A 24,427-nucleotide genomic window follows, 5' to 3' on the forward strand; every position below is an offset into this window, starting at 1 on the left:
AACATTGATTTTTCTACTCTTAACAACAGTAACCATAGCAACATGAGGCATACTAAATCAACTCGTACTGTACCCGCATACACACATACACACACAAAGAGTGCAGGAAGGGAGACGCACATGGGGGGGGGGCAGTTTCTTGATGCACAATAGGAGAAAAGGAAGTGGAAAGGGCGGGGCTGGGGCAGCTGAACGAGGGAAAATGAGGAGAGAGACAAATCCAGAAAAGAGAGATAGAAAAATGGAGGGGGGGGGGGGGGATTGTTTCCACAGCCCAAGGGCAGACTTACACAGAGAAGGGTGAGAGCGCTCAGTGCTACGGCTTTATAGTCAGACAAAGACAAAGAATGAGACAGTGAACATAAATCTGTGTTAGTGAGGTGCTGGGGGACCAAGAGTGTGTGATTATCCGTGTGACCAGACAGCACACCTCACTCCTTTTTAAAGAACCGCTCTGGAAGGAAGTAGTCCCTCAACGTCCAGCTCTCATGAAGCAATGAACAGAGAAAGAGTGAGAAAACACAGACTCTACTGTCGACTGCGAGACTTTAACCACAGTATGTGGAAAGGGAGGCGTGCCCTCGTCTAGTCTTACATGTTAATTGTGTTATATTTGTAACCACGGCAACAGGACCCCCATCCAGGTTAGCCTGAGGGGCCCCCGGCATGGGGTCTGTGTCATTAAGAGAAAAAGGGCTTTCTCAGCAGTGAGGCCATTCTACCTGAGAGATCCTGAATATTTCATCTCGCTGAGAGCACCGTGGAATTCAAATATCAGTGTCACGCAATAGGTAGGGATGTCAACTGTTACCTAGGCAACTACAGGTCATGCAGGGGGGGGGGGGGGGGGGGGGGTTAATGTACTCTCGGAAAAAAGATGTTTGGTTGACAATGTCAACAACAGTAAAAGTAATAAAAGATTGATTTACACATGAATCAATGTTTTATTACTTTTACTGACTGATATCAAACAAACACCTGAGTACTATGTGTTTTGAGGTGTGCACCCACGTATGGGAACTTATGCATCTGATGTTTCCAACAACAGTGCCAGCAACTGATGTGAGATAAAATGCCTACATTTTTTATGGGCACCACGGAGCCATAGGCTGGGAACAGCAAATGAGCAGTCAAATAGGTTCTGAATCGGTGAGATGAAAAGAAAAACAGAGGGAATCTTATAATATTATAATAATGTGGGAAGATTTCAGCAGGCATTCGTTTGACTTTTCTTCTTTTTTTTTTTTGCATAATGAAAATACCAATATGAAGTGAAGTTTTCAATGCCTGGACTTCCTTGATTTATTTTGATCCATGTTGAATTAATCTTGAATTAAAGAAAAAAAAAAGGCTGGCCTCTTAAGAGTGGAAACATAAAGAGAAGTTGCTTGCTGTTGAAACACACGCACACACACACACACACACACACACACACACACACACACACACACACATCCATAGTGATCTCAAATCACAAGACAAGTATAGTTGTTAAACACGTTAAAAGACCCACATAGCTATAAATAACTTGGTACCATGTTGCTTTTGCAAGTGAAGCTTTTGAATGGTCCTACCTGGCATGATGATGTCAGAGAAGCCCAGTTTCCTGGTGATGGACACACCCCGAGTGAAGAGGACCATGTATTCCCTTCTCAGCTGCTCTATGTCCCCGTGAAGAAGCTGGAGAGCAACTGCAAGACCTTAAAAAAAAAAAAAAAAAAATCAAAATCTGAGATATCATACGTATATGTTACAACCAAGACTTGGCCTTGGTTTTTTTCCCCCCAGTGTAACCAAAGCCCACCAAAGTAAGTTCAAATATTCCCATCTCCCAACACCACAAACAAGGGTGTAATGATGAGGGTGTAAAGTATTCATAAAGGCATATGTTCAGGTTAATTAGAGCCGCATGAACTTTCAAACTCAACAAATATAATTATATCACCAACAGCAACGGCCAACGGAAAGCAAGTTGACGCCCACAGATGCATGACTAAAGAAATGCAAAGAGGTTGTTAGTCATCCGCAGAACTTTAAGGATATGTATCCTTCATAAAGGCTGTCATAACCAAATCAATAATCTTATGCAATAACTTCAAATGTCAGCATGGATAAATGAAAACACAGATTTATTAATAGAGCTCAAATACAGCTCCTTGCGTAAGTTCCTGTTCCTGCTCATGTGGAGGAGAAGAAAACCCCGAAAACAACCGAAGAGCAGAGGAGTGTGTGTACTGTAAGAGAAAAGATGATGATGATGATTGTTATTATGGTGGATGTTTTCTGGAAGGTTGGGAGGCGTTGGTGAAGCGGCTCATTAACCCAGAGAGGTTTCAGTCAATGCAAGTCAACAAAGCGATGCGACTTGTTTGCAAACCTGCTCACAAGATGCCAGATGATATTTCAATGCGAAGGAAGAAAAAAAAAAAAAAAAAAAGGCAAGTGAGAAACGAGGGTTGTTAGATTCGACTTTTCAGGCTGTGCAGCTAGCTTACGCGATACATATCTCTCCAGTGAGCCGTTTCTCTTTAACGGTAACACTGCTCTGCTCCTCAACGATGACACCTCCAACTCAAAGTCAAAGAAAAATGTAAACAGCTTCTAAATAATTCATAGATAAAAAAAAACCCAGAGCACATCAAAAGTTTGTTCAACCTGGCTCAAAAACCTAATAGGAAATGAAAGGACACTCCTATTGGGTTCACAGGTGTGTTTTGTTGTTGTTGTTGTTGTTGTTTTTATGAGCCTGCCTCCTTAATGTGGAGCCTTTGGCATTTAAACAAACACATACACACACACACACACGCACACACACCTATACACACACACGCACACACACACAGGCTCTAAAAGCTACTTCAGGGTTACAATTACACAAAACCAACTTCATTACTATTCCGCCTGACAAATGGAGCTGACGCTGACAAACACACCCTCGACCTCTGCTGCCCTCAGCCCACTCGGCCAGCCTCTTCACAAACTCAGCCAAACAGAGGAAAATAATAGCTCAAACATACAAAACAGTGGAGTTGTCGCAGCCTCTTCTGTCACTGCCTACGCTCGCATGGAGGTGGGAGCCATATTATCTACCTGACCTGACTCACACAGAGACAGCTTCTTATGAAATCATCGTCATGGACTACTGGGCAACATGTAAACAAAATAGCTGGCTCTCTTGTCTTTCAAATTCGATTACCCGCAAGGCCCCCATGACCCTGAAACACAAGAAAAATAAGGTAGTCATTAGCGTACATGTGAACAAAGTAACTGTCTCCCCACAATGCAGTAGATTTTCTCACTGCCTCTTTATTTCCTGAACATGTTCTTTATACTTTAAGGGCAGAGTATTCATTTCTCCCCTGCTAATTGGCATCTAATGAGAGACTTCTGGCTCAGTGCCAGGCCGCTTTAAAAGCAAGACAAGTTGAGATGCGCACACACACTCGTACGAAAGATGGCATTGTGCAATGTACACATATACACGCAAATGCACATTACCTTATTTCACTTCACTGCACACTTGCTTTAATTGCTCTCCTGACACTAAGGGTAATAAATAGCGATCCTTAAATTATGCATGGTGTTCCATTACTCCTGCATGGACATTTTCACAGGGACGAGCCTGAGAGGAGACACTGACCTGTTTGCTAGAGATGAAATATCCTCTCTCCAGCGTGTTGGTGTCAATGCGAGACAAATGAAGTGACTTTTAGGATGTGGACGTACGCGGTAAATTTTGCTGAAAGCTGCTAACAGCGTAGGCTGAGTGCGGGAGGTTGTGGTGCTTTCAAGAAAATCCAACATTCCCAATTGTTGATGAGAAGTTGAGTGCTTTTGGTTGATGTAAAACTTTTTATTAGACATTGTGGTACATGTGGAGGCTGCCCCTAGTGTTTGTGAGTGCAAAGCCAGACATGTGTGACATCATTTAAAAAAAGAGAAGAAGTTTAAAAGAACCAATAAGAGCCTTGAAAAGTGAAACTGTCAGAGCGAACACAATTATAGTGAATTAATTTGACCCAGACAGAGACAAATGGTACCCATAATACACAAAATGAAACTCATTATCTTAGAAATTTTAATTAAAGCATTTTCATTGCATAGGATCAATGTCAAATCTAGTTAAGTGGTAGAAATGCAATTTTGGAACAAACTCCCTCCAATTATGCGTGCCAGAGTATTGCGACAAAAAGACCCTCAGCTCTCCTCTAATGCACTTTGAAAGAGAAAGCGCTGAGGCGAATCTGGCATTCAGCTGGATCAATGTCTTTTAGCTGACAGCTACTCAACAGCCAACATCCAAGTGTTTGTGATGAACTGCAAACAGCAGCCAGCGAGGGGACAAGGTCTTTAGAATAATTCACTTACATGTGTTTATGATGTGTGTGCCAGTGTGCGCGCTTGGTTTGCATAATGCTGTGAAATCAAAGCCTGAAGCAAACACTTGTATGTTGCTTTTTTTTTTTTTTTTTTTTTTTTTTTTGAGAAAAGACTGTCAGCTTTGACGACACGCGGCCTTCTGCAAGTAGCTTTTCAAGCCGGTGTTATTAATTATCATGCATTGTTTTCAATCTGACATCAGGCATACATGTATTTGAGTGCCATTAAGCATGAGAACTGAGCAAGCCACATGTCTGCAAGGTCATCTGCAAACATCTCGGAAGAGTAACATCCACAACACTCAACTTTATCTGTAATTCAACAGTGATAACACTCAGGCGGCTTCTGATTACACAGTCTACAGATTAAGAAAGCTGATACAGAAACTGATAGAGGTCTTCTCACTTGTGTAACAGTCCCATTCATTCATCTTGTGTTTAATTTGTAATGAATGAATTTAAAACGCTTCCTTGCCCTCTCAGCTAAACCATGCAGCGCCCTCATATAGAAGTTCCACTTGATGCTGCAGTTTTTTTTTTGATAAACCAATGGAGTGAAAAGATGCTTCGCCGATAACGCACACTGTTCTGAAAGGCTTTGTAGTCATTCAGTTTAATTGCTGCCTTCCTCCACGCTTATGCAAGACTATTCTTAGTAATTGAGTTGTATAGCTTCTTTTGAAGTAATTGCTTTTCTTCTGAGGGAAGGTGTGATGGTGGAAGCTGAGTCAGTAGATCAATCTCACAGATCACTTTTTTTTTAGAATCCTTTCCTGTTTCTGCGTTTGCATGCACAGTGATAGCACAATTAACAACCGTTTCCACTGAACAGGCTTACTACAAGAATACACAAGGCGAGAGACACAAAAGGTTTAGCAATCCGTTAGTTAGTATTTTCATTATGGGAATAAAAGCTTCCAAGAAGATAACAACATAATTGCACCTCCACTTGTATGTAAATCCGCTTTCGGACAAACTTCTGATGAACTTTTGCTGATTGTATGGGGTAAATGTACTAATTACAGTAAACAAACAGCTGCAATTTAGCAAACGCTGCTATGTCTTGATTGTGCTCACTTTGCTGCCCTCTTCAATAAAGATGATATTTTACAGAAGCTATCATTTGTCATCATCTTTGCACACAAAAAAATAAATAAATAAGATTATGCCTGTACCGGCTTTGTGGTGTAGATCTCTTTGCACAACAAACCTCTACATATTTCACATTACACCTCTTAGAAGAACTCAATGTCCTGATTCCTCAACCGGTTGCTATGGGAAACTGCTGATGCTGTTGTTCAGGAGGATGCAAATGCAGCTATTTATAAAAATTCATCTGAAAGCATTTGCAACACCACGCTTCCTGCAGACCGGACCATGTGAAGACCGATGTGCGTCCCATAAGAGGAACTTCATTTCAACAACCAGAACAGAACCCAGACTGACCGGAAGCTGACTCACACGGAACACGGCTTATGATCTGAGCTCATAAGTTTGGCTCTGTGACACGCCAAAGGAAGGAATGAGAAATGAGAAATAAAAATAGAGCGAGAGTGACTCTTACCCGTGTTGGAGCCTGACAGGTTGTATCTGGAATTAGCTTTTTTGATGATGTTCTCATGGATTTGGTACCACTCACTCTCCGTGTTACACCTTCAACAGAAAGACGAGACAATACAGAAACTATTTACTTTACTGTTTATCCATATCATGAAGCAAGTGCAAAAATCTTTCAAAGTCAATGTCCCCAGTTTGTAACGTACACATTCTGCTGTGTACTCTTCTATGCTAGGGTAATACATTATCAGGGTTGTTTTCAAACTCCTTTGAGTAAAACAATTATCACCATTTAAGTAAAACCTGTTTGTGTGTTGTTTACAGGAAATGACCCTGGTTGATGTTCTGTTGTATTTAACTCTCAGAATTTCTTGCAACCAGTTGCTTGTCATGTTAGCATAGCATATAACGTTCACTGTACCTCCTGTTGGAAACAACCTCAGGTGCTGGAATATAGTTACCGTTTCCTGCAACTCTGATCAATACCTGTTGACTGTCATGCGGTTTCACACCTAACTAGGGCAAGTGAGAACAAGTTCTTTCTGTATTTTCCCTGACATTTTGTCCTGGCCTAATTCTAAAAGCATTCCGATCCAAATTCTGATGCTAATCTGACTAATAATCTCTCGTGAAACTGCAGGTGTAGGGACTGCGGTTGTATTTTTCTTCTACTAGCCGGTCAGTCTGATCCTTCTATAATTTAGGTCAGAGCAGTGTGTCAACTGAAGCCTTTTCTATTCCTTAAAGCATTATATAGACGAGGCAGCAAAAAAGGGTCCTTGCACTGCTACTTTGTCTGAACAAAACAGCTAACAGTGATGTTGTTGTTGTGCAATAGCTTTAATAACATTGCTTTATTACTCAATTGTTAATATGATGGCCTGAATTTAACTGTTTTGTAGCTACAGTAAAGGGAACTTAAAGACTTGTTTTTGTTTTGCCAGAGTTTTAGCTTAGCTTAGCATAAAGGAGCGCCACCAAAACCCCAACCTGTTGTTTTCTCAGCTAATTCGTCAAACAACAACTTCCAGTGTTTACTCTCAAAAGGTGCTGGAAGTGTTGTTTCATTGTTTTTTAGTCTCGGGAAAGCAAAGTTGAAAATCATCATGTAAGTATGGTGTGATTCGTGATTTGGAAGACAGAACTTCAAACTGGTCATGACGAGTGACTTACGCATAAACTTTGAGCAGATGGTCATCCTTGGAGTCAGCAGTGAGGAGATCTGCGATGCTGACGACAGCACAGCCGAAAGGCCGCCTGTACTGTACGCTGCACAGATTCTTCTTCTCTCCAGCTCCCATTCTCCCTGAACAGACAAACACAGACGCACGCAAAACCACACACAGAAGATTGTTTTTTTTTTAGTCAAAAGAGCCCTGCTACAAAAGCAACAAAGAGTTGTAAAAGACATACAGTGCAGCTCGGTTGAAAAAAAAAAAAAGAAGCAGCGACGTAACTCCCACCTATTCTTATGATGTGAACAACGATGTAGACATCTTTTCGTAGATCACTGCTTCCCAAATCCTGACAAAAAAAAAAAACAGGAGAACACACTTGAGCTTCAGATTCCATCATTGTAAACAAGCTCCAGAGAGCTGACTCAGTTTAGTTCTCAGAGGAAGATGATAGACTTACGACTTGCTTTAAAAACTGCCACAAATAACTCTTTGTACACGCGAAAATCACGTTCACTACTCACCACAAATAGGGTGCATTGTCTTTCCGTCTTTTCCGGCGACTTGGGCAACCCGCTCTTATTCAGCTTGACAAAGAACCTTTCACTGTGACAGAGGAGAGAAAGAGGGAGGGAACACACATTGAGAAGGATAAGGGTCAGAAGTGATGGCTGGGTGTCATCGTGAAAACCTAAATCCGTGCCACTGCTAACAGGAACAGAATAAAGATGAGAAACGATGTCAAAGATGTGAAGCGCTTAGCGGCGGACGCTGGAGAGAACACTTGAAAGTTCAAACTTCAAACTGAAGCAGCCTGAAAGGGAATACGAGGAAGGAGAAAGACGAGCAGAGAGGGAGCAGACACAGAGGGATGGAGGGAGTGAAAAACATATACAAAGCTTCAATTACTGAACCAAATCCCCAACAAGACAGACTTGTCTGTAACACATCCGAGGAGAACATCCTCCACAACTGAATGAAATATTCAGCGTGTTTTTGCACACTGTGGTTTCTTTCTGACCCGTTTCAAACACTTGTGTGGACTGTCAGCAAAATCAGAGATGGGTTCGGAAAAATTGTATAACCTCAGTTTCATAGATGGTTGTCACAAATCCTCTGGTTGTGTAAGAACTGGGCTGAGACCATTATTAGCAAGGTGAATGGTAAGTGAAAATGATCAACTTCAAAGACATTAACAGTTGTTGGTGTGTTTTTGTAATTAAAAAAAAAGAAAGTATAGTCACTACGAGTTGTTTAGTATTTCATTATGATTCAATAAAACAAAGCTAAATTTACTTTATGGACTCTTGAAATCTCCTTGAGACAAAGTTCATGACCAGAAACGTCACATTCACACCTACTGACCACATTCCTCTACGATTCTCCTAGAATGGCGGTTCTATGGCGTGCAGTGGTGGTTTGAGCTACATGCCAACATCAGCAATTAGCATTCACTGACACTTTTACCATGCAGCTAATTAAATGGTTGTGTGTTAGCATGCTTAAACTTGCTATATCAGTCACATGGGAAAAGAGCCAAATAAAGGTTACATTCTTTTCCATAATTTTCCATGACAACTTATACAACAGTTGTGGAGATATTTTATTTGAGAGACGACAAAAGTCAACTTGCTAGTGGTACGGAAAAGGAACATTTGGGGATCCTAAAATCATTTGGATTCTTCCTCTATGGGTCATGAAAGTCTGTCCCCAATTTCATGGTAATCTTTTCTATGGTTGTTGAGAAATTTCAGTCTAGACAGAAGTGAAGGAGCAACTGACCTGCAGAGAGACTTCAGCCTCCCTAGAGCTATGATGATAGAACAGCCGTAAAAAAAAAAAAAAAGAAAAAAAAAAAATAGCCACACTGAGACTATTGTAAAAGAATGCTATCTGGCATCAAGTCTTAATGATGCTGCATCACTTTGTGGTACATGCTTTACAGTGCAACTTAAAAATAACAAGTTCAGGACCTTCAGAGAGCAGACTGAAATGTCTGGAAATAAGAGCCCTGGCCTCAAACGCCCCACGCCCACTCTTTGTGAAGGCTGGAAATTAAGCGCATGTCGGTCATCAAACAGAAAAGGACAGACGCTGCCCGCGCTTTCATTCTCTTTGTGCTCTGTCCTCACTCCGTGGCTCGCACGCGCGCGCTCAAAGAGGGGCAGCGGATACTTCCTGCTGGGTCCGTCTCATCCTGGCTGGCGAGCTGACGGCTAATCCAGTTAGGTGACTTTCACAGTCCGCCGATAAGCAGAGAGGAAACCTTGTAATGCAGCGAGGCCTGACAATGAGCCAAGGCGCCGGCACCGATAGCCAGCGCCGATTCACACAAGAGCAGAACATACCCTACAGATCCTATAACTCCACGCAGCACACAGCCACAATGGATTAGTTTTCAAACTAGTCTGAGCTATTACACGCCGCGCTTACACGCTAAGAAGATGGCATGTCTGATTCAAATTACTGGCTGTTTCTTGTACTGTATTTCAGTGTTTTGTGTATGTAGGGCAGTGGGCGTTCATGTTTAAATTAATCAAGCTCCCAATTATTAATTATACAAATGCTTGTAATTTTTCATACATGTATTCCTTCAGTAAAGTTTTTCCTCTCATCATCCGTATTGGACTGAACAATTTGAGAGAAGATGTGATTTTAGAGTGGGTCGTTTCTCATTAGCAGCTCTATGTAACTTTCCAGGCCATTTATCTGGCCATATGGAGACAGATTCCTCTGCATTCGACATGAGACTTGCTCACGTTTTCCCGAACCCTAATTAGCGCCTTATTGTTGAAACCCCAACTGCCAATTAAGAGCCACTCCTGCGAAGGCAAACATACACACACACTGCTCGCTTCCCACAGCTGCAGCGTGTTGATCACCAGCGCTAAGAGGAGCAGTGTCCCCCGATGGGACCTTATCTCCCTCTATCACCACCCACATTAACATAACATGAATGGCCCATTTCCTCTCCCTCTGGGCCCACAGTGCGCTGGCTATTCCCTCTCCTGATATCGATGATTGCATTAGGAGCCATGAGCTGGCCCAGTGATGGCTGGGGGTGGAGGAGGGGACGGGAGGGTGTGCGACTGGTGTGTTAAACAGTGGGTAAATTAACATGGCTACTGTTGCTTCCCGAAAAACCTAGCCAAGAATCTGAAATCTGGCCAAGAGGCGAGAGTAAGAAAGATGCGAAATACTCCAGAACAGCAGCGTTCGGCATTTAAAAGAGAAACAGAGAAAAAAAAAAACATGCACACACACACATGTCCAGAGAAACCCTGGGTGACAGTGTTAGAGCTTAGCAGAGATTCGGCTTCTTAAATAGTAAAGTGTGAATTTGTATTGACGATAAAGTGGGAGTAGATGGGTGTGACCTGGAAGAGCAGCGAACATGATAAAGCAGAAAGAGCGACATTGTGAGTGCAGTTCAGTGCGCTGCAGTGTTTGTGTGTCCTGCTAAAGAGCCAGACAATGAGCCTGTGTCGAACACAAAGAGGCTGCCATGATGCACCGGGGCTGCTGGTGTTGGCATGGTACTGAGACAACGGGTCGGACCCCCATCTGGTCTCTTTCAGACACACACAAACACACACACACACACACACACAGATCTCAGAGGGAAGCATCTTAATGGCTCAATGCCAGGCAACTTGTGTAAATTTCTGTATCTGTGTGTGTGTGTGTGTGTGCGCATGTGTGACCACACAAAGAGAGATAATGTTGGCAAGCCGCCATGCCCAGATTTTCCTCGAAGATACAACCTCTTGACACAATGGTGAAGCCCTTTCACTGCCTTTACCCCCCCCAAACTGTAATTAACTGATTAAGGGAACAGGCTCAGCAGAGAAAAATAGAGTGTTGTGTCTGTGCCTTATATCAGGTTCTGTCTTGTACGTTGACTTTCTGAACTACAGTTTGATATTTGTCATAAATGGGAGATGTTTGAGCTGAACCACCAAAGCCAACTTCCGTGAGCTGGAAATCTACTTCAAATGCATGACCAACCTCACAGAGTCTAATTACTCTTACCTGGCTGAGATAGGAGCGAAGCAGGTGCTCAGAAAAGGATTGTGCTTCGAGTGGAACTTAATGAGATACCCCTCAAAGCTAATTACTCACTTCAAGACAAAGAGTGGACTGGGAATAGTTGCGCAAAGTTACCTTTATTATTTCTAACCCTCACAGTGAGTACTTGCCTTTAAGAGATGAAAGGAAAAGGCTTGTGTCAGTTGGAGCGCCCCTGAGGACAAAGCCATTCGTCTTGTTGCTGATTTTTTTTTTTTTTTTTTTTCTTTCTCCCTGTACATGCATTTGCTGTGTTTTCTGATAAACAACATCAACCTGCTTTTCAACAGTCAGTACGAAGCGCTCGGGCTGTTTCTTCAGCGCGCTTTGAAAATCGTCTCTCGACTGACACCTACCTCCTCGCATAGGTTACAGGCATTAAAACGAACGCTGTGAGAAACAGTCAATCTTGTCAGCGGCGATCTTGCTTACTGTTTTAGGTAATGCCGAGACATTGATGTCATTTTCAGCCAGTTTCTTTCTACTTAAACAAGGTGTTTTTAGTTGGTAAATAGGTGGAGCTATGGTGAGAATTTATGATGTTGCCAAACCCTGTAAAATGAGCAGGGTGATGGAGCTGTCAGTCTCGATCCCTGAAAAGAGGCTCGTTTTTCTGAACCGCCTCCTACATACTGCTATCAAACATAGTGTGCTGTATGTACTGCATACTTCATACATTCGACAGGTGTATAAAGTATGACTGCCAGTTGCTATTTCATTTGGGATATACCCGGCTGAGCTGGTTTCTGGTGTCAGATTGTGGAATTAAACCACAGCCCGGCTGATAGAAGCATCCACATATAATATGGTCGGTCTGAAAAGTGATTTCATGATTTTGAGAAACAAAAAAGATAATTTGTTGTGTCTTTGTGTCGTTTGGTTTCCCCTATTACGACGGCCTTTGCCATAAATACACTGGTGGCAGAAACCACAGCTTCTCCAGGCAAGGGTTTAAAAAAAATAAAAAAAATAAAAAAACCTAAGGGTTTACCAAGTTTGCACAATAGTTTGATTTTGCGCTGGCAACGTGATGATTAATGAACTGGATCTGCAGTTGCAACAGAAGTGGAGTTACTGCTCGCTGAAAGAAAATAATTCCCATCAATGTCACCCTTGTTCCTCTGATGTGACCCTGTGGGGCGGAGAGAAGCAAGCATGACTTATCAAAAGAAGTTTGAGCAGTCATTTCTCAACCCACACGTTCTTTAACTCGCCTGACGAATCCACTTTGTTTGTGACATGAAATGGAATTCCTTTGCTTTGAACTATGAAACCGGGGAATTTAAATACAGACTTGTTTTTTTTTAACCACATCAGGAGAATGTGGGTGCCTCTGTGTGTGTGTCACATGCAGACTCTCAGGGAAGTCGTGGACAGCGTGGGCATTTTAACATGAGAAATAAAAACATTGGCCTTGCCCATTTTTATAAGCCCACGTGATCTCTAAACGACCTCCTTCGTTTAATTCATCGCCATGAATATAAATAGGGAAGGCTTCCAGAGATCAGGAGGGGGAGCCAATCAAAATGTCACCTTGCACCTGCCACACATTACTTTGGACTGTGCACCCAAAATGAGGGAGGAAAAACAACCACAACTAAAAAATTATTAATCATGTCATGAATTTAAAATGTGTGCATTTTCCATGATTACTTTTGGAGCTGAATATTTTCTCTCTGACGCCTACCTGAGTGGCCGGTTCTCTCGTCCGTCGTAGATGTGGAAGAAGACCTCTAACTCCTCCCCCAGATTGGCGCTCATAAGACTCTTCATGTGGACGAACAAGTGATGGGTGCTGGCGGGTGCAGGGGTCTCCTTCTTGCGATGCCGATGTTCCATCTGCAGCGGGGAGGCCAGTAAAGCGTTAGCGTGCACTGATTTTCCACATGGCATCCTCTCATCGTTTATTACACTTAATCTCTGCACAGAACTTTCAAAAACTTAACACAAAAAAAGATATTGAGTATGTTGTACTGCACTGTTCAGATTGAGGGTTGACTGAATGGGTACGGAATGGTTAAAAAAAACAACGTAAAATCCATAAGCTTTAAATCTGGAAAGATCCTCAAATATAGGATCAAAGCTCATCAAACAGAGTTAATACCAGGGGAAAAAAACAACATGTGATTATGTCTCTTTAAATACCGACCAATCACATTTGAGAGCTGCTGTATTTAGTGAGGAGTTTCCTTAATCAAAGATATAAAATATCCCTCTGAGACACCTCACTGTTGGAAGGAGCTTTACACACATGCAGACTTTATTGATATGGTCTCGGGGTTATATAGTGCCTCATATCGCTGACTGTGAACAGCGCCAGAGGCGTTGAGCTGTGCAATATATTTAACTAAAACCAAGGTTGGAATGGAAAAAACAGGCAGACAAATAAAAAGTGCATAGCGCTGTTCATACAGATATGGCACAAAGACACACATTATGACTTCAATGCCTGAAGATTGAGTTCTATATTTTATTTATACCAAAGCTTTCACAGGGAGTTGTGTTGCCTTCTACATCCACACGAGCCATCCCATAAAAACAAAAAAAACAAACTCCCAAACATTAATCCTGCGTATTTATTTACCTCAAGCAAGTAGCCTAATTATTTTCTTGACACAAAGAAATAATGGTGTTGCTGTGATTTGCATCCCTTTCAACCGGTTGTTTAATCTGAAGAGGAAAAAAAAAAATCCAAAGCCCTAAAATTCACACTGGATACGAATGCAAGTATAGAAACAGTCAAACAATACAGCATAACAGTCTGAGTGTATGTCAGTGTTTTTTTGGCAGTGATTTGACTGTATGTTATGTTAAGGTCGGTCTACATTAGAGATCGATGAAGTCCCGCACAGCATTGTACACTGGTGTAAATAGCAACGAGATTAACATGCACATTACAGCTCTGTTTATGATAGGTTCATCCTAATCTGCTGTCAACATCCCAAAATACAAGGGCAAACACACGTACACATAACAACACACACACACACACACACACACACACACACACACACAGAGAGAGCACCAGATGGCCAGTAGAGCCACTGCCAAATTGTGTTCCACATTCGCCTCTGTAGTAGGATGTAAAGAGGTGGAGGGGTGTGGGGGTGGAGGGCAAGAGGAAGATACTGTAAGAGGGGAAGAAGATGATAAAAAAAAACATCACTGAGTCTCAAGACTCACAGTTTCGACCAATCACCTCGAGCAGCATGTAAAGTAAAAAAAGCAGAACGCACTGTATCTACACAACCGTAGGGAACCATGTGGAGGATTTAGTTCTGCATTTTGACTTTTTAATAAAAAAAAATTAAAAAAAAAAATTTAAAAGTTTTTTCCAATGTGACAAAGCGGGAGCAGCGATTCAGCCGGGAGCTGGAGCATGTCAGTGCTTCAATACACAACCAGGGAGAGAAAGCGATGCTTCGAAAACATTAGGATGAAGTCACAGGCGCAATAACCTCCCTGCATGTAAGAGAACCTGCTGAGTTTGAAATAAAAGTAAAACAAATGATTGTGGATCTCAAATATTAACTTCTTCTGCAAGCAGTTAAAAAGTCATAACAAGAAAACTCATAACCCACAAACTAGTGCTAATGAGAATGTTTCAAACACACCCAACAGTGCATTAGAGATTTGTTCCAGTGTTACTTTGCCAACCTGAAGTAATTTAGAGAAGATTAACTTCACAAAAGTTGATTAGACTGTAACGCTATAGTTAAACAAATAATGTAAACAATACGTTTGACTGCCTAACGGGGAAGAAATCCATCCGAAGTGAAATTGGAAAAAGTGTTGAGCTGTTCTAAAAATACAAATATATGAGAAACCAAATCATTTTACAACTGTAATATCTGTCACGATGATGAATTTGTTTTGTTCTGTGTTTGTTTTGTCGTGACTGCTCTGCCCTTTCTGAGATCCCAGAAGACAAACGCGCTGGAGGATTAACGACAACAAGGCAATTACACAGCTTTTTTTTTTTTTTTTTACCACATCACTTATTCCCTACTCAACAGGGCTGAGCTCCTGGTTTCTGACGCAGAATGACTACGCCTGGGACAGCCTAATTTATGTCCCCGAGATTTTATGACAAGGTTATTTTTGAGTGTGTCGTTTGAGCTGCCCTGTCGCAGCAGTGTGTGGGTTTTATGACCACTTCAGCATGACTAGACACGGAGGGGACACATGACAGACCCGCTGGCAACAAAACGCTGTGGGCAAAAAAAGGAGAGCATGAATGGAGGTAGAGTGTGACCATGTGTGTGTTTGCTCAACCGTCTTATTATTGTTCACTTGGTAATCTTTCCTAAACAGCATGAAGCACTACCCAAAGGTGGGACTGGGGAACTCAGAGGAGCTTTTTTAAAAAAGGAGGCCGAGGGGTCAAATTGAGGACACTGAGAAACTTCTAGTCCTACCACATCCCTCCAGCAGAGCTGCTTCTCATCCCTCACTTCTCCATCAATATTTAAGCCTCTTTAAATCTCTCTTATGAGCTCGTTTGAGGGAGCCTGTGTCGCACAACCAGGAAGCAAGAGAAGAGTGTGTGTGTGTGTGTGTGTGTGTAGTCTTTAAGTGTGCGTGTGTGTGACGCTTTAGTGATAAGTAAAAATCACAGATGAAATTTGACGGCTACATTTCAAAGGAGAGGCCAACGCAATCTATCACAGCTGGCCGTTCTGACGCCGTTAATGAATTAAGGGCCGTGAGATCTAAGCTCTGGTCTGGTCTGTTCTGCACACGCTCCGCGCCGAGGCTCGCTCTCAGAGGGAGAAACTGAGTGTTTGAAGCTCGTTTCGAATTCTCGCCTCAAAAACGCTACAACAAACTGAAATCCTTCAAAAGGTTTGTTTTCAAAGTAGAGTCAAATGAGTCAACTAAAAAAATTTTTTTTTTTAAAAACAGGCCCCAATAGACTGAGACAAGCTTCCTTCTAAAAGGAAGGACAACTCCTGTCCTTTCAGCTCAAGGCTACGTATCACTTTGGTCAAGCTTTTAATTGAATATTTTCTAAGTTGGTTTCTGACCTTGGCTGTGTCGCTTTGGTCAGAAATATTGTCAGCAGTTACTCTCTCACGTATGTAGGCTGATGTGATAGTGGTTTATTTGGGTATGTATGTTTTCGACTGTGTTGTAATGTGCACTTTTGAATCTTATTACCAGTGATGACTTTATTCTGCGCTCCGGTCAAGGATCACAACTAAGTTTGACCACATTCCTCCACTGGTTGTCGAGACACTTTAGGATCCATTTTCAAATTGTTTCATTTGCTTTGAAATCTCTCAGTGGTCTTTCCCCGCCCTACCTCTCTGAGCTTTTACACCCTCACATGCCCACCCGCTCTCTCAGGTCAGCTGCTCCTGAGGGTGCCGGCAACCAATCGGAAGCTCAGAGGGGGCCGTGCCTTTCGCCGTTTTGTTTCCAGAATTATGGAACGATCTTCCTCAGCACCTTTAACAGGCCTCTTCTTAATCTCTTCTTCAGACCCATCTCTTTTCATTGGCCTTTGACACCTAGTAAGAAGTTGCCTTTATTTATTTATTTATTTGATTTCTTTTACTGCATGCCAATTAATTTGACTCATGTTTTATGTCTTTCAATTATTTTTGTATTTCAAATGTAGTCCTATCTTATGTGATCTGTTATGTATGCTATGCATTTTTCTGTACAGCACTTTGGTTAACTGTGGTTGTTTAAAAGTGCTGAACAAATAAAGTTGGATGGGATGGGCTCGTTTGTCCGAGGCTGCTCCAGTGCCTCGTACATGTTTACTGCGTTAGCTTCTTGGACGTTATCCTTGCTGAGTTTGTCCATCTGTCCGGCTCTTGTTTCATCGGCTCGTCATGTGATATTGATTATCGACGAGGTGCACATGATCTCTGAGTGCTCGAAGGTACAGTGCCGACCTCACAGAATAGGGGGCTTCTTGATCTGATGGGATTTTATCAGGTCCGGTTGTGGGTTGTTTCTTTGCCCCTTATTGCTGCCTCAGGGTTAGTCATAACACTATTAACTGCATGTAGATACAAAGATATAACCAGATTGATAAATGCATATGGATAAATGATTCAAATGAAGAAACTCTATTGTGGAATCAAAGTCATACTATAGTCATAATAGTCCTCCATATTCCTTCCTTCATGATTCTTAGACACAATGTAGCAGTCAGGATACTTTTTTTTTCCCACAGTAATTTCCTACTGACAATTCAGAACACACACAGCTACACAGCTACACAACTGCACGTACACATACACACAATACACACCAGGTAATCCCCATCCCAATTCAATTAAACCACACTGCAGCAGCGCAGCACAAGACAGAAACAAAGAAGCCGCTCCACTGAACAAAGATCTCGCTGAAAAACATATCGATGCGATTTGAGCTTGGTGTGACGGCGTGTTGTGTCTTGGCGTGACTGGATGCGTGTTTTTACGGATGAAGGTGGCAGCCGTCTCAATATAGAGAAAATTGCCGTCATTTGATCATTTTATACGCCTTTTAATTGAGGTACGTTAAGCTTTCATTTTGCTTCGGCTGCTTTTGTTTTGACAAAACAAAAAAGAAAGAAGAAAAAAAGAAACAGAAACAGATGGATTAAGAGCTTCAAGTACCCCTGCAAAGGAAAAGCCGCCACTGCGTGTGCGTGTGTGTGTGTGATACAATTCTCCCCACACTGTAACAGGGCAGAGAAGTGGTTGCCACGGTAACAGTGGATGGGGCTTGGAGAAACACAGAAGGGGAAGCAGGGAGCAAACAGTAAGGAAATTAAAGAGAGAAGGTTATTGGCCCATTGAGGTGCTTGTTTAAATTGAAAGATGTGAAAAGAACCTTCAATATAATAATAAAAAAAGACACCATTACCAATGATTATGTTTTAAAGAACTTTTTCATGGGCCAAAACCTTGTCGTTGAAAGCAAAATATGGAAACTAAATTGTCAAAGCGCAGAGAAAATTAAGGAAAGGATTTGGATTGATAGGATGGAAAACCACAAATTGGTGCTTATGGTGAGCTTGGTCAGCAAACTGCTTTTTCACTTCTCATGAGGAAACTTTTAATCCTGACTCAGACGTCAAAACGGTAGAGAAGTCCTAAAAGTGCTCATAGGAAGTGGAAATGCGAACATCTACCAATACTTTGGAGGAATGTTTCCAAACATCTCCAGACTAGAACGATAATGAAAAGTCAATCACAGACTTCCACTGAAAAGGTGGAAGCAAGCGCTCGCAAGGGCTCACAAAAATGTCAAGGAATCAGGTGCTCTTCAAGAAACAGAAACAGAAGTCAAATAGCTAATAAATAGTTGAGAGTCCGGATAGCTAACAAAGTTGGTAGTGTGGAAAGGTACACTAAACTGATGCAGTATAAAAACCCTTTATTTAACAGGGACCACATTTCCTTGGTTGGAGGTAGGCACAGATCAGTGGAGTGTGCACTTCCAAACAGCCTCTACCACATGCTCTGAGGTAAAACTTTAAACATGTTCGACAGCTCCTCACATCACTTCAGAGCGTATATGTGCCGGAACAGACAAAAAAAATGTGAACAAAGAAACTGGTGAAACATCCTTCAACTGTCTGCTGTGATCAACTGAAGAACATGTCATGTCAAGTGTTTGCTTTAAGCAAGAAGCAGCTGTTCGTCTCTGACTGACAACAACTCTCACCTGCCCCCCCCGCCGCCCCCCCTTTCTGCTCACTCACTGAGGTATAAGATTGACACCAAAGCGTCTTAATGTTGCGGTTAGAGTTGGAAAAGCCACTCACCAGTTTGTAAAGTTCTGTGACGCTGATTTCGTCTGGGTCCACCATACTGAACTCTCGCCTTGGGACCAGGTCCAAGCAGAGCTGTCTGTAAAACAAAGGAGACATGAGGGATGTGAATTACATAGATAAAATAATGAAATAATGAAATAATAATATTAAACAATTAAAAAAACTTAATCTTAATCTGGAGACATTTTTTATCAGCAATTAAGTCTGAAGCATCTGAAGGAGCTCGAGTCTTCACGTCTTCAAATACACACGTTCTTCTCTCGATACTATGACTAGCACTCTAACATATAGCATATATACATACATATACATATATTTCCAGGAGGCTGGGTCCAGACTCTTTAGACTGGGGTGGCCCAACCAGGGCAATAAAGTTTCTGATATAAGTTTTGTTCCTACATATATATTTTACTTTGAAAAGTAACACAACAGAGTGACCACCGATAAATATTTCAAGTCTTTAAAGACTGAAAAGAAGATTAATTTCCAAAGTAGTAACCAAAGGAAATGTGCTCCAAGCAGCTAAAACACAGTCGTACCAAAGTAGTTCGTTTGACACAAGCCCAGTCTCTGAAAAGGAAAATAGCCAATCATCAGTTCTTATCTTGGACTGACACCACGGGCCAGCTCTCCGGGTCCACCGCTGCCACAGTAGTAAAAAAACTGACACACGCAAAAAACAGTGCTGTCGGATCACCCATGACTGATCTCTAAAGAAACCTGACAGCAGACAGTTAGGTAGACCTTTTCCTTTGGCCCCCCCGCTGTCCACTTCCTAACTTAAACAGCTCCCCTCAATCAGTTTTTCTCTACATCCCTAACTCTCTCCCTTTTTTTTTCCTTTTCTTTTTTTTTTTAACTTCACGTCTTCATCACCTTCCATGGACAGCTCTACCTCTCAGTTTCTCTCTTCCTTCCCCCTATTTTTCATGTCCCCGTCCTCCTTTAGGACAGCCCTTTCAGTGGACCAAGACGAGGAGTGTGTCTCCTTGTCAGCACTAAAAGAGACAGGCCTGGTAGACCGTACGAAAGCCCACAGCGAGGGACCGTCCACCCGTCTCCCCACTAAAGAGATCTGTGTACGTGTGTGTGTGTGTGTGTGTATGTGTGTGTGTGTGTGTGTGTGTGTGTGAGAGAGAGAGGGAGAGAGAGAGGAGGGCCCACTGTAGGGAAACATAGGAGAGTGAAGGGTAAGGACAGACATAAAAAGAGAATGACAGAAGCAGGGAGTTTTTTCATTTCGACCCCATGGCATCAAGGAAAAAGAAGAGAGGAAGAAGGAGAGAGTGCTGTGTGTGTGTGTGTGTGTGTGGGGGGGGGGGGGGGGCACTTGATTGAGTGCAGAGTGGGCCTGCAGGGATGGAAGGTGACTACAAAAGACAGTGAAGGAGAGAGAGTCTGAGAGGGAAGAAAAAGCGAGTTGGAGAGTTGCAAAATGCTCTGCGAAGTAAAAAAAAAAAAAAGAGCATAAAATAGTATAGGCTATTGTAATTGTTTTGCTTGCTTCAAGCGCTGCTGAGGTAAAACTCCAATACTAGATGAGCCGACTTGTTTTCAGACCATATCAGGATCTTTAACTTAAAATGAGATTCATATTATGAATTAGCACATGTGTTTGCTCTCCTTCACATTATGTATATTTATGCAATATAAGTTTAACTCTAATGCTAATGCTAACTGCACAGGTTCAATCTGTAATTATGTTTACTCTTAGTCACATAGGAGGGCTGCTAAATCTTGTTTGGGGGATTATTGTATACACTAATGTCTTGCCTGTCTGTATACTGCTACTGGATGCCTTGAATTTCCCTCAGGATCAATAAAGTATCTATCTATCTATCTATCTATCTATCTATCTATCTATCTATCTATCTATCTATCTATCTACCATTTCCAAGACTCTGCTCTAAAGCATATAGATGCTTTACATATATTATCCTGAGATGGTTTGCTTATATTAGCCTTAGATGCTTTAAAATGGGTGAACTTTAATCTACACAAAGAATATATAATGTGACTTTTATACAACATGCTTGGAATTCTGCGTTAGGGTCTGGGACAGCAACATGTGTTTTGTTGTGACGGTCTAGGCTCCACTGTTGTGATAAACACGGCAGGGCTCTCCACCTTTCACAAGAAAGGGGGGGTAACGTAAACAACCTGCCAGAAGAGGCGTTAGACTAAACAGAAGACACTCTTTCTGTTTGAGTGGAAAAACACTAACTTACACATTTTAAGTAAATAGTGTGCCAACAGAGGTGGGAGGCTGAACCTGAGCAGTGGGAGGAAAGATTATGACAAAAGCTTTTTCCTTTGCGGAAGAGAAATCAGAACACCGAGCGCTTACGCCAGTCTCTCATACTCTGTATTTGACTGTGTTCTCCAAAGATCTTTGCTTAATAAATGTTTGCTATTGACCTTCATTCTCTCAGAGGTGTTTTCTTCTCTCGCATCAAACAAACTCGGGGAAGCCATTGTTTGGTTTCAACATAGGCTGGGAAAAAATAGTGGCGCATTTAAAGAAATCTAAGACTGTCGATCAAATCATTTAAGCGCAGGGGAATCAAATGAAGCAAGCCGCCTTGTTTGAGCAAAAAGTTGCTTGAACCTAGAAACTAACAAGGCACTGAGCACATTAAATATCAGCCATGATATTTCATCACTGAAGTTCACTGAAGTTCTTATGTCAATGCCATTATGAAGTCTCAGTTTAGCCTCATATCAGCTCATTCAATGAGATAAGACTGTTTTATTTTGGGAAAAGAGAGCATATCAGATCGGTACACTGTATCTACAGATACTCCAATCAGGTATCGAGAGAGAAGAGTTCCTTTTCAAAGTTAATTTTGAAAGAAATGGGGAAAAAAAAAAAACAAGACAGATGCGACCAAATCAACCCTGAAAGTGTTTTATGGTTCTATCCCTCCATTAGAAGTAATAGTACACATAGTAAAAGGAGTGTTGTATGTTCGAAACTCATCCCAATTCAAGAAGCAACATGTGGTTCATTTGAGTGTAAATGGTAAATAGATTTGCTGAAGGAAGATGTTGCCATGTAAAGTGTCCATCAGTACTAACGTATCCATTCACACACATGCCACTGACGATCTTGGGGTTAAGTGTCTTGCACAAGTTCACATTAGAAATACAGAATGGTTCCAGAAGCTGGGTATCAAACCCCCCGGCATTACGGTTGAGAGTCGACTGACCTTACCACTGATCCACAGCTGCCCCAATGTGAATTAATGTCAAAAGCAAGTCAACAAGACAAGCTGGCAAATTCATTTATTACAACTTCATGTAACACCCTGATGGGAAACTTTTAGAAGCCATTGTGATTTCCAATAAAGCAGGTGTGAACAGTATCAAATGGATTTGCTGAAAACCTTTAATTAAAAAGACGGCGCCAACACCAACTAACTTCCAAATCCGTGTTGTTAGATTTTTTTTTTTTTAATTGAATCCCCTAAATATTTTTTCAGTTCAATGTTGCACTACCACGCGTTAGAAAACTTCCGTTAAACTTTTCTCAAACCGTAAAGCTGACAGAGCTTTTCCTGTGATGGATTGCTGCTCTCAAGCTTTCCTTTTTTCTCTGGCGTTTGATTATCAAACAATACAATGCACTTAAAGTATCCAATGGTTGAGCATAGAAGCAGCAAGTGTTAACGAATGAATAATCAATGTGGCGAAAAAACATAAAAACATACATGGTCCTTTGAGATGGAACAATTCAAGTTTTGTTTGTGGGTATTACAATCTGTCCTCCATCTACTCACTCGTTGCCCCAGTCCAATCTGGCTGTGATGTGCTGCTTGACGTCCTTCATGCGGTCATGGGTGAGGTGGCCTACCAGCACCTGCCTCCTCAGGTCCAAGATTTCATTCATCACGTGCCAAAGCCGGTGAAACAAATCCCCCTCGTTCTTCTGCGGCGGGAGGAAACAGTGAAGAGAGACGGGGAGAGAGGACACGAGCGGCGAAGCCGAGGGAGGCAGCAAGAAGAGATGAATGAAAGGGAAATTGACAAAAAAAAATTGAAAGACAGAATGAGGGTGACAGATAGGGGAGAGGACACAGATTAGAAGATATACAGTTTTAGCAAGCCACCTAAAAAACATTTGTGAAAAGGGGGTGACAGCAGAGTACAACCGGGGGAGAGAGAGGAGAGGCTGGAAGAGGGACTTTTTTATTTTTTTCCAAATTAGCCTCAGCGTCCTGCTGCTTTTTGCTGCAAATGCATGCACTTTGATCCGCGAGAATTCATCAGCTCAATTTAATCAGCACCCCAGATAGCTTTAATAGGCCACAAACACAATCAATCCGACTAATGAGTGTATACAAGAAGGCTTTGACTGTTTGTAGCTTTAGAATTACCCAGGGCCAAACACATTCACTTCACGAGAAACCTAAAGAGGCAGCTTAGCTCAGGCGCTAGTGAAATTAAATCAATAAAAAATGGTGCATGTGTGTGAGAGTGTGCGTGTGTGTGTGTGTGTGTGGGTGTGTGTGTGTGTGTGTGGGTCTGGATTCCTACCACATAGAGTTGCTTCCACATGGCGCCCCAGTCACGAAGCGTTGACGTCATTTCTGTGATGACAGAGTCCTCAACGGGGATGACCGTCTCGAATTGCCTACAAACACGCAGCAGAAAAAAAAAAGTTCAAACATCCAGCATAATAGCCAAGAATCTTACAAGTTGAAAACGTGGCATTATTTACCCTTTATTCTTGACATGGGCATTCTTCAAGTGGATGTAGCTGGATGGGAAGATTCCCTTTGGGCACAAAGTAAACAGGTTAATGAGAAGCCATTAGCGCACGGTACCATTAGCATCAAACTGTCAGCATTTGACAACGATGCACAAAATCGATGTTAAGTGTGTTTGTGAGTTTAAGCGAGAGAAATAAAGGGAGAGAGAAGTAGACAACAAAGAAGAGAAAATGGGAACAAGGAGATTTAGGAGAGAAAACAAATAAAAAGGGTTTTTATGTGTTTGTTAGTGTGTGTGTGGGGTAATGCTAATAAACTACAAAAAGCTCCCTTTTGAATTAAAGATCAAAGCAGAATTTGTGTTTTAAAATCGGGGGTTAAATGCAACCCACACAAAGACACACGCACTCCAAACTTCATTCATATCATAAAGTGTCTGGCTGCACCAAAGTGTTTTTAAAAACTCACATTCAGCTCAGTCGATTAGCTCATGTCATTCTTAGCAACACTTAATGTGTGTGCGGAGCTGAATTATAACGCGTTAACGCTTCATTTGGGTTGAATCGGTTCGGAGGACTGCAGCTCATGATCATTAACGCTAGATTGGACTTGTGAATCTTTACTATTATTAATCGATTGATCTTTCAGTCTATAAAGTGTCAAGACGTTGTAAACACTTCTTGTCAAAATATGAGTTTTTCTTTCATTGCTTTTGAAATCAATTAAAAAAAAATTAGGGACTTATCTAAATAATCT

General features: G+C 41.8%; 1 protein-coding gene across 10 annotated transcripts in view; it reads right to left on the minus strand.

Annotated features, from left to right (window-relative positions):
• Nucleotides 1–24,427, minus strand: part of dock4b (dedicator of cytokinesis 4b) — a 110,089-nt gene that overhangs the window by 50,893 nt on the left and 34,769 nt on the right. For all 10 annotated transcript variants that reach the window (XM_079334927.1, XM_079334929.1, XM_079334924.1 and 7 more), the window contains exons 4-13: nucleotides 23,680–23,735; nucleotides 23,496–23,592; nucleotides 22,739–22,887; nucleotides 18,951–19,035; nucleotides 12,867–13,018; nucleotides 7,636–7,717; nucleotides 7,400–7,460; nucleotides 7,110–7,242; nucleotides 5,944–6,032; nucleotides 1,575–1,700 (exon numbers count right to left, since the gene is read on the minus strand). In XM_079334927.1, coding sequence (XP_079191053.1) covers nucleotides 1,575–1,700; nucleotides 5,944–6,032; nucleotides 7,110–7,242; nucleotides 7,400–7,460; nucleotides 7,636–7,717; nucleotides 12,867–13,018; nucleotides 18,951–19,035; nucleotides 22,739–22,887; nucleotides 23,496–23,592; nucleotides 23,680–23,735 — 1,030 coding nt within the window. The remainder of the gene's footprint in view (nucleotides 1–1,574; nucleotides 1,701–5,943; nucleotides 6,033–7,109; nucleotides 7,243–7,399; nucleotides 7,461–7,635; nucleotides 7,718–12,866; nucleotides 13,019–18,950; nucleotides 19,036–22,738; nucleotides 22,888–23,495; nucleotides 23,593–23,679; nucleotides 23,736–24,427) is intronic.

Source organism: Symphodus melops, assembly GCF_947650265.1.
Source record: "Symphodus melops genome assembly, chromosome: 22".
In the NCBI taxonomy this organism is placed as follows: domain Eukaryota; kingdom Metazoa; phylum Chordata; class Actinopteri; order Labriformes; family Labridae; genus Symphodus; species Symphodus melops.